The sequence below is a fragment of the Salvia hispanica genome, chromosome 1, assembly GCF_029641045.1.
Source record: "Salvia hispanica isolate PSC_SH4W2 chromosome 1, Shi_PSC_v1, whole genome shotgun sequence".
NCBI classification, from domain to species: domain Eukaryota; kingdom Viridiplantae; phylum Streptophyta; class Magnoliopsida; order Lamiales; family Lamiaceae; genus Salvia; species Salvia hispanica.
In genome coordinates, this window is record NC_142692.1 from 31482980 (window position 1) to 31492324 (window position 9345).

General features: G+C 36.7%; 1 protein-coding gene and 1 pseudogene across 2 annotated transcripts; one reads left to right on the forward strand and one right to left on the reverse strand.

Moving 5' to 3' along the window:
• Positions 1–208: 208 nt before the first annotated feature.
• Positions 209–5076, reverse strand: LOC125222099 (HIT-type Zinc finger family protein). The gene is made up of 9 exons (XM_048124542.2): positions 4940–5076; positions 3952–4054; positions 3783–3814; positions 3660–3704; positions 1469–1624; positions 922–1010; positions 748–798; positions 580–658; positions 209–414 (listed from the first exon to the last, which is right to left on the reverse strand). The coding sequence occupies exons 2-8, from the start codon at positions 4023–4025 to the stop codon at positions 629–631; spliced, it is 477 nt and encodes a 158-aa protein (XP_047980499.1). The 5' UTR covers positions 4026–4054; positions 4940–5076; the 3' UTR covers positions 209–414; positions 580–628.
• A 235-nt stretch (positions 5077–5311) lies between these two features.
• LOC125222100 (26S proteasome regulatory subunit 4 homolog A-like) lies at positions 5312–7991 on the forward strand (annotated as a pseudogene). The gene is made up of 6 exons (XR_016134541.1): positions 5312–5711; positions 6461–6767; positions 7054–7223; positions 7296–7512; positions 7585–7725; positions 7841–7991. The product of XR_016134541.1 is annotated as a 26S proteasome regulatory subunit 4 homolog A-like (transcript).
• The last annotated feature ends 1354 nt before the right edge of the window (positions 7992–9345 follow it).

The window sequence follows — 9345 nt, forward strand, 5'->3', positions numbered from 1 at the left end:
TAACTCGTTAATAATTAATGTTACTATTTTAATAAATTTTATTACTACTGTACTTCATTAGAGTTATGTTTATGTTTTTATTTTCTCACTTTTGCATGCTGCATTAATTCAATGCTTCATCACCAATTCCCAAGTGTTCACTCCCACCTCATTCATTGCCTTCTTTATGTTGTGTTGTCGAGTTTGTGTCATTATATTGTTGCAACAATTAAAATGAGCCAACTTCCACTATCCAAATTCCAACCCAACCAAGCAAAATAACTGAAGGACCAGTTAATCTCAATCCATCGATCTAACAAAATTCATTCTTTGGTGTCCAAACTCATAACAATTGTTCCATTGTATTTTCATTTTGGTTTATCCTTCCTCTTCCATACCTCCTCTTGATTTCAACATATACTTAATGTGTGGAGGCTGCACAATAACATCCAAAAAACTAGTTAATGACATCAAAATTCAAACTATTACAATAGATATGGTTTTAAGAGGACGGCGAATCAGAGCACCATACCGAGATGTCCAAACTAGCAGCACAATCGATATGCATAAGTAACAGAGCTAGTAAGAGAGTTATATTACCTACAACTTAACAAGGATATTGTTGCAAAATCATGGCTGTCCAGAATACTCAAGCATCAGGGACAATGGTAGACAAGATCTGCAATTCGAATAATGTATGCAAGGCTAAATATCGCTGCATCCACACAGGTACTCACAGTAATACCTAAATAGTATATTAAATGATACCTTTTCTGCAAATTGACTAAATGATTCCTCCTCCATGGCTTTATCAAGCTCCTATTGAAGAGAATGCAACAAAATGTTCACAACTCCAAAAAGTGAAATCACAAATTTGAATATCCAGGAACTCTAAAGAGGATTTTTTTTCAGAGAAGGAAGAGCATCATTGATCACACTTACGCTCTCAGGATCTGCAGAGCAATCAATGCTGTGTATCAGTTTCTGAAGCTTTTCATTCTTTACCAAATCACGAATTTCATTGGATGAAGCTGCAGGAGAAGCAGAAGGAAGTGTAACCACATGATAACAGTGAGTTTGACCTTAACGGTAAAATGCTAGAACAATGGGAGAAACGGCTTAGCATTTTCACAGTTAGCTAAGAATAAGGAGATTTGTCTTAGACCGACAAACTCTAGCTAGAATAGGGAAGCATGTGAATAAAATGAGTCAGGAAATCAAAATGATTTGGAAAAGCATAATATACAGTGGCAAATCTAAGTACTCCATTCACATGATCATATCAGATGGTGGGGGTCATAAACCCTAACTCTAATAAACTGAACTCAACAGCCACCTCCCACAGCCAAAATGAAAATTTCAGATATAGTTTTCACTATAAAATCGGACAAAAGATACAGAAATTCAAAATAGCACCACAGAAGAAGTCAGCAAGGTTAAAATCCTTGGCATGGGAATTTCAGCATTCGGAAACTAGCATGAAACTTACCAACAGACTGCAGTTGAGACTCTTGCAACACCTCACTTGTCTCATCCACATAAGGTGGTTCGCAATCATTTGTTGTTGAACTAGGAGGTGGTTGGTTATCTTTTATCGTTGAACTAGGAGGTGGTTTGTTATCATTTGTTGTTGAACTAGGATCTGCTGCAATAATTAAATGGTTGTACGACACGGAAATATAAAATAAATGTGAGAAAATTATATACTAATATGTAATAGAAATATCAAGATCATACAGCAAAACTATGCAAAGAACTAGGTTTTCAGCTTATGATTCAGTGATTCACACATCACATGTATCTAGAGTAAATTATAAGTAAATACTTCCAGCAGAAGGCCAACTAAATGAACTAATAAGAATTAAGTAACATAACCTGTCAAAATATGAGTTTATTAGAAACAAGTGAAGCTCCAATGTTTTGCAAGCTAGAGGATTTCTGTAGAATACAGTACAACTTATTTTTGACTCTCAGTTGAGCTATTTAGTAACTTAGTTACAGTGATATACATACGAACTTATTGTCAAGCCATCATTAGCTGCAAACTGTTATTAGCAAGTTGTAACCAATTTTTACGTCAGAAGGTGACACCAATTCAGGTATTTTCTCTGTCCCTACATCTCTCTCCACATTCTTCCTCAGACCACAACTTGATTCTTTGGTTTCAATAGTTAAATTGGTGACAAGTTGTATCAGATCAAGCTGTATGCATACTTTGCCATGCAAAACATACACATCCTGATGCTCATATGCATATTTTTTGAGAAATGAGAATGCATATTAAAGGTAGCATGCATAATGGTTCTAAAGGAAAAGGGTATCACATAATGAGGGTTGACATGGATGCAGCTAATAACTCAATAGAAAATTTACAGCCAGAATCCATGATCAATGGTTGCGGCACTACACATACATAGTAGCACCTGTGTGCATATAATGATATACACATTACACAACGAATGATCCACATGCCATTTTAGTTCCATTGATGACAGGCTATAGTACAAGAAATCCAAAAAATAAGACATTTTATGTCAACCTTTTCTTGTCACATTTGGCAATCCCAAAAAGAGTTAAGGCCAAAAATGGTCCCTAACATATGGCTGTTTTACGAATTTGGTCCCTAACATTACCTTTTTGATTATTTGGTCCCCCACATATTAACTCTGACCCGAATTGGTCCCAAATTGACGGAACCTTCAATAATAGATAGAGCAGCGGCAGCGGCTGAGCGACGGTGATGTCCAGTGAGGGTGAGGCAACGACCATTGGTGGTGACCGGCGACGAAGGCAGCGGATTTGAAGAGTTTGAAATTTGGGGATTTCCGATTTGGTCGATTTGGGGGAAGATCTCTTCGAATTGGAGATGCACCTCAGCCGACGGAGGCCTGAACCATCGGAGAACCGCCGGCGTGGCGTCGGAGCGGCGATGGCGGAGCGAGGACGACGGTTGTGGAGTTCACCTCCTTGAGGAGCTCTGATTTGGGGGCGGATGAAACAAGTTTCTAACCTAGAAACTTGTTTTACGAAGTCAGCGCAGCGGCGGCGGCGGCCCGATGACAGCAGCGGCGGTTTTCAGCCGGCAGCGGTGCCGCTGCTCCGTCTATTATTGACGGTCCCGTCAATTTGGGACCAATTCGGGTCAGAGTTAATATGTGGGGGACCAAATAATCAAAAAGGTAATGTTAAGGACCAAATTCGTAAAACAGCCATATGTTAGGGACCATTTTTGGCCTTAACTCCCCCAAAAATATCAGATGCAAAATGGGTGTAGAAAATAATAATAAACTGATAATTTGCTGAACCTCAGAGGCCGCTTGATTTCAGTTTTGAGACAAACAGATAATCTTGAAATTTTGAAATACATAATAGCAAAGGAAATAAATTCATATAACTGAAACGTTGAAGGAGGTCAACCAAACCATCTAGACACGAAGACATGGGCAAGCAAATTAATGAGAGCATGTCAACATAATAGCTAACAAATTCTCCACGTGCAATCGTAATTCATCAGAGGCATCTCCTTACAAAATTACAAAAACAGACCTCAAACATAACAAAATCAGTACTACAATCATGAACACAGTCAGGAACCAACATTGTAATATGTTCAGACCCTTATTTACTATAGCTGCAAGGACACAACAACCGGCATTGAAAGAAGAATGGAAACTACTTACAAACTTTTTCTTCCTTTAAAGATTCTGTCTTCTGGCAAGGAACTTCTGTAATAACATGGAAGGAAACACTTCAGTGCTTGAATAGAAAAGATACCAAAACCTTAGGTTAGACTATTGGTTTACCTTTGTGTTTCTTGAAGCAGGCCACAGAACAACTTTGAACCAGCACCAGGCACCAGCAATCAATGAAAACTCATTATCAATGACTAACAAATGCGGAAATGAAAACTTAAAAAATGAGATTCTTCCAAAACAAATTCACACACTCGAAAAGAACAAGAGATCGACTTACTAGGTTATTAAGCAAGTAGGGCACTTGTACTTAGATTGTGCGTTATCACACACTTTACATTTCTTTTGCCCCATCAAATAGTGTAGTCTGCAATTTCAGCACTCTGCATCATAGCAGAGAAAGGTTTTCAGTTTGTTTGATGTTCGCTTTTCTCATGTTATCAGAGTTAACTTCTTGTTGTTGGAAATACTATAAATATAAATATAATAGTTTACCATCCACTAGCTAAACAGAACTGAACTCTGAACCAAATACAAATATTCGGTTCGGTATGGCGAAAACCAAAATTTCAAAACCTTGCAAATCATCAATCATAGTAATCTATAAAAAATAAACTAAAACTACATCGCCTAACCAGAAATTCAATATAAATAGAGAGAAAACACTACCTATGTCCCATTAACAACATCCCAAAACAACTTTTGGGTTGCCACATTTATACCTCAAACTCAGAAAATTGCTTTAAATTGTCTTACAAGTAGGCTCCCTTTAATATATTGACACAAAAACTGCATTTCTTATTCTCAATGACGCATCCTTCATGGACATTATTAATGGGACGGAGGGAGCAACATTCTTGATCAAGTTAAATTTATTTTCAAAAGCTTAAGTACTCATCTAATCGCTCAAACCTATACAATAAGACAAGACTTAGATGTTAATATTTCCAGATATCGCGCCCACCTAAAAATCTATAGAATTGGGCCAAGAAAATTTACTTTTACGATATTGGCACTGCAGAAAGAAAGCTTTCTGATACCCTAGTTAAGTTGTGTGAGTAGATATCAACTTTGCCATATCTGAATCATGATCAAGAATTTGCAAGGTCTGCATTTCTGACCTTTGTTACCTCTGTGCAACTTGATTCAATTTACCGATTATATTCAGTTACTCATACATCAATAGTTATACTCCCATTAACACTGATATATCATATCTAACACAAAGAACCTTAGCCCTAATTATCTTTCTTATACAGAACACTCACCGTCACCGTCACTCCTCGTCCTGCGGATTCGAGAGAAGAAAGGATGGTTGCGGCGGTGCTACTTGTGCGAACAGTGGCTGTGCCAGGCGGTGAATTTGTGAGAGATTGAAATGGAAGAAGATGAGCTCAGTATCAGTGTCTGTGTGAGAAAGATATGAACGAGAGAGAAGAGAAAAAAGAAGAGGGATTTAGTCAGCCCTATTTATATTTAGAGAGAGAAGGAGAGAAGTCTATTTTGAATTTGAAATTATCTACCTCCAGTTAACACTCTTTCACCATTCTTTCTTGATCAGAAAGACTAGTCCATAAATCTGTCAAACACCATCGTTTAAGGTCTCAATTTCCCCTAAATCTCCACCCCTAATTCACACCATGGGTCAGGGCACTCCCGGCGGCCTCAATCGCAAGAGCGACGGCGACAAGAAGGAGAAGAAATTCGAGCCGCCCGCGCCTCCCACGCGCGTCGGCAGGAAGCAGCGCAAGCAGAAGGGGCCCGATGTGGCGGCTCGGATACCCACGGTCACGCCGCTGACTAAGTGCAAGCTGCGTCTGCTGAAGCTGGACCTTACCTGCTGATGGAGGAGGAATTCGTGGCCAATCAGAAGAGACTGAAGCCGCAGGAGGAGAAGACGGAGGAGGACCGCTCCAAGGTCGACGATTTGAGAGGCTCGCCGATGAGCGTGGGGAATTTGGAGGAATTGATTGATGAGAATCACGCGATCGTTTCGTCCTCGGTGGGGCCAGAGTATTTATAGTCTTTTCAGAGTTATGTGTTTTGAACTGAAAAAAGTTATGGCATTTCTTAGAGTATCTGGTTTTCCTCTTGGATTTACACTTATATTTGAGAGCTTCTGCTTCGTGAAGAGTAAATAAAGCTAAAACTTTTATTCAAGCTTCAGGTTGTAATTGTTCTTGAGTTTGTGTTGTTAAGAACGTATGTTACCCTTGTATTTGGGAGCAGTAATCCTCACAGAACAATTAATAGTCTGCAAAGCTTAGACCTAGGATTTGAGAGTTGATCTTCTATCTGGATTGCCACTCTTCTTGCTGCTGTATTGAGGGCTTCACCTAGCATTTGATATTGAGTGGTGTGTGTGTTAGGATTTATGCAATTAAAATTTGGTGATGGCTCTTGGAGAAGTTCAATTGAGATTGTTCTATATTATTTGAAATTATTTTCTCCATAGAATAAATTATGTGAAAATTCGGAACTCGTGAAAGAAGATGGATGTTCATTTAGAATCGCAATAACTTTTGAATGCTGATTAGAATGATTTTGCTTCTCCATACCATAGAATAGTAGTTCCAAGTTCTTTTTTTTGGGACTTCCACTCCAGATAATGGGACAAAATGAATTTTGCTTTTAGGTTCATGGATTAGTTAAGGCTCAGTGAGCTGAGTAGGCTTCTTTAAGTTCATACTCTATTCCTTTGACTGGATGTATGGACTTTGTAGCCAAAAAGGAGATGCATGTATTTTATTTTGCATCAAAAAAAAATTCCAGAAAAAACTTATCTTAAGAAAAGCAAATCCTTTCCCCACACAGTTACTGCTCAATTGGGTGTCCCTCGTCTTATTTCAGGTTCTATCTGTTGTTGGACTGCTTCAAGATGATGTTGATCCGATGGTATCTGTGATGAAAGTTGAGAAAGCTCCATTAGAGTCGTATGCCGATATTGGTGGTCTGGATGCCCAGATCCAGGAAATCAAGGAGGCAGTTGAGCTTCCATTAACTCACCCAGAATTGTATGAAGATATTGGTATCAAACCTCCGAAAGGTGTCATATTATATGGAGAGCCTGGAACAGGAAAAACTTTACTTGCAAAGGTACGTGAACTCGATAGTGGGCACTGGCATTCTATGTCTCCCTTTTGATCCCATATATGGGATAACCGGCTTAAGCTGAAAGAAATGTGGTAAATGGGGAATTTTTTTGTGGTTGTAATTGCTTACATGTCGCAATGGAAGGTCGTACTTTGTGTATGGTTACTTCACATGAGTGGATTATGCCATTCTGTCCTTGATCTACTGATTGATTTACTCAGTTGCTTTACATCTTCGGTTTTTGTCTTTAAAGTGCTTGGTTCTCATTATACTCTTCCAAATCCTCTAGGCAGTGGCAAATTCTACATCAGCAACTTTCTTGCGTGTCGTTGGAAGTGAATTAATTCGAAAATATCTCGGTGATGGTCCTAAATTGGTGAGAGAGCTTTTCAGAGTTGCCGATGACCTCTCACCCTCTATTGTCTTTATTGATGAAATTGATGCAGTGGGTACAAAAAGGTAACACTCAAGATGATTGCTGCCTTTTACTCTTGTGCCAGGGATTTTATTCGATAAACTTTCCGTGACCAGGTATGACGCCCACTCAGGTGGCGAACGTGAGATTCAAAGGACTATGCTGGAATTGCTGAACCAGTTAGATGGTTTTGATTCAAGAGGAGATGTGAAGGTAATCCTTGCTACAAACAAAATCGAAAGCCTTGATCCTGCTCTCCTTCGTCCCGGTAGAATAGACAGGAAAATCGAGTTCCCCCTTCCAGACATCAAGACAAGGAGACGTATTTTCCAGGTATGTGTAGGTTGATATGTCGCCAAAAATAGCCACTGGAGTGAAGTAGAATATGCGTTGTGTGATGCTTAGATACACACATCGAGGACGACACTGGCTGAGGATGTCAACCTGGAGGAATTCGTCATGACCAAAGATGAGTTTTCGGGAGCTGATATCAAGGCCATATGCACGGAAGCCGGCTTGCTTGCTTTGAGGGAGCGGCGAATGAAGGTTATATAAAGCATTTAATTAAGATAGTTTCAAGTAGTTTTAATTTGTAAATAAAAACTTATTAGGATTGAAATATACAATTTTATATGTTGACATTTAATTTTTTATTCTTTAGGTGACTCATGCTGATTTCAAGAAGGCAAAGGACAAGGTTATGTTCAAGAAGAAAGAGGGAGTTCCTGAGGGGCTATATATGTGATAATATTTCATTTAGCTTTTTTGATGTTGACTCATTATTTACTAAGATTAACTGAATTTTTTTGATATTCTAAAATCCTTGATCTAATTTTAATTGATTTATAGTAGTATAATTGGAATAATAGAATTGGGAGAATCTTAGTAAGATTAAAACTTAGTAATCAACATATACTAAGATTGAACAAAAACTTAGTAATCAACATAAAAATAATTATCACCAATTTCGCTTTTTGTGTTTTGATATTATTTAAATTTAAATTCTCAATTACTTATTTTTTACCTAAGCAAAATTAATTGGGTCACAATTATGGTTATATTATGAATTTAATTGGTGTATTTGATGGACTGACCCAAACACTTTTTTCTCTATTTTTGTCCTTCGAAAGAACTGTGGTTGCTTACTTTTATCTGTGTGACCAAAACTTGAAATTTTTAAATAAAATGTAAGACACTATTAATCACATAATTTGTATGTTACTACTCCTACTACATTTTTTGAATCAATCCAACATATTTGACATAACAATTCAGATTTCGTTCTTTTATGGGTCATGATTTTCGTCTACCGTAATCACCTATTTTAAATTAAAGATTACAAATGATTTGATTTTTTTAATTTGAAAAGCATCCACACGATCGATATAATTTATTTAACTATTTTTGTCCATTAACAGTCAAGTAAGTAGAACAATTACATTTTATACTTTATTTTTATAAAATAAACGTGTTCAACTGATTTTAATTTGTATGATTTCTGGTCCTCGGCCTAAGAAATCATTCATAAGCTCAATATGATTTTATTTTTAAATTAATTCACAATATTCTGAATGTTGATTTACTTGTTATTATATTCATGAACAGTAAATAGTTTGAATAATGAAATGTTAGACATATTTATCAGTAAAAATTGGTAAGATATTTTTGCAAAATTCCTTCCTAATAGTGGTGTGTTAATGGTTCTGAATTCGATTTTCTAATATTTTTTGGCACAATTTTAAAAATGATAACATATTGGGGGTGTGAAAAATCAAGGTTATGTATTTTGAGTCAAGTAATTTAAATGTTTTTTTCTCTTATATTGTTAACAAATTGATTGCTAGTTTTTATTTATCTTTACCCAAAATATTAAATAGCATTAGCATTAGTGAATAATAGTCAAAATAGAAAATGAGTATTATTACAAAAATAAAAATAAAAGTATTATGGCATAAAACCATTATGTCAATAACTCACTTCTTTTTTTTTATATACCAATATTAAAAGCCATTGGACATAAAATATGATTTCGTTTCCAAAATGATATATGCAGTTTAGGCATGGCAAATAATCTTAAATATCAACGGAATAAATGTCCATTATAATAAGAAATTGCATTTAAGTGTGATAAATCATGCCTAAAATTATATCCAAAAAATGCTATAA

Bases quoted from the DNA above. Each gene is read 5' to 3' on its own strand.
- LOC125222099 (XM_048124542.2), bottom strand. From the start codon at position 4,025: ATGGGGCAAAAGAAATGTAAAGTGTGTGATAACGCACAATCTAAGTAC. The intron at 3,705-3,782 runs GTAAACCAATAG...ATGTTATTACAG, and splicing joins CTGCTTCAAGAAACACAAAG to AAGTTCCTTGCCAGAAGACA. The intron at 799-921 runs GTAAGTGTGATC...TCTCTTCAATAG, and splicing joins GCTCTGCAGATCCTGAGAGC to GAGCTTGATAAAGCCATGGA.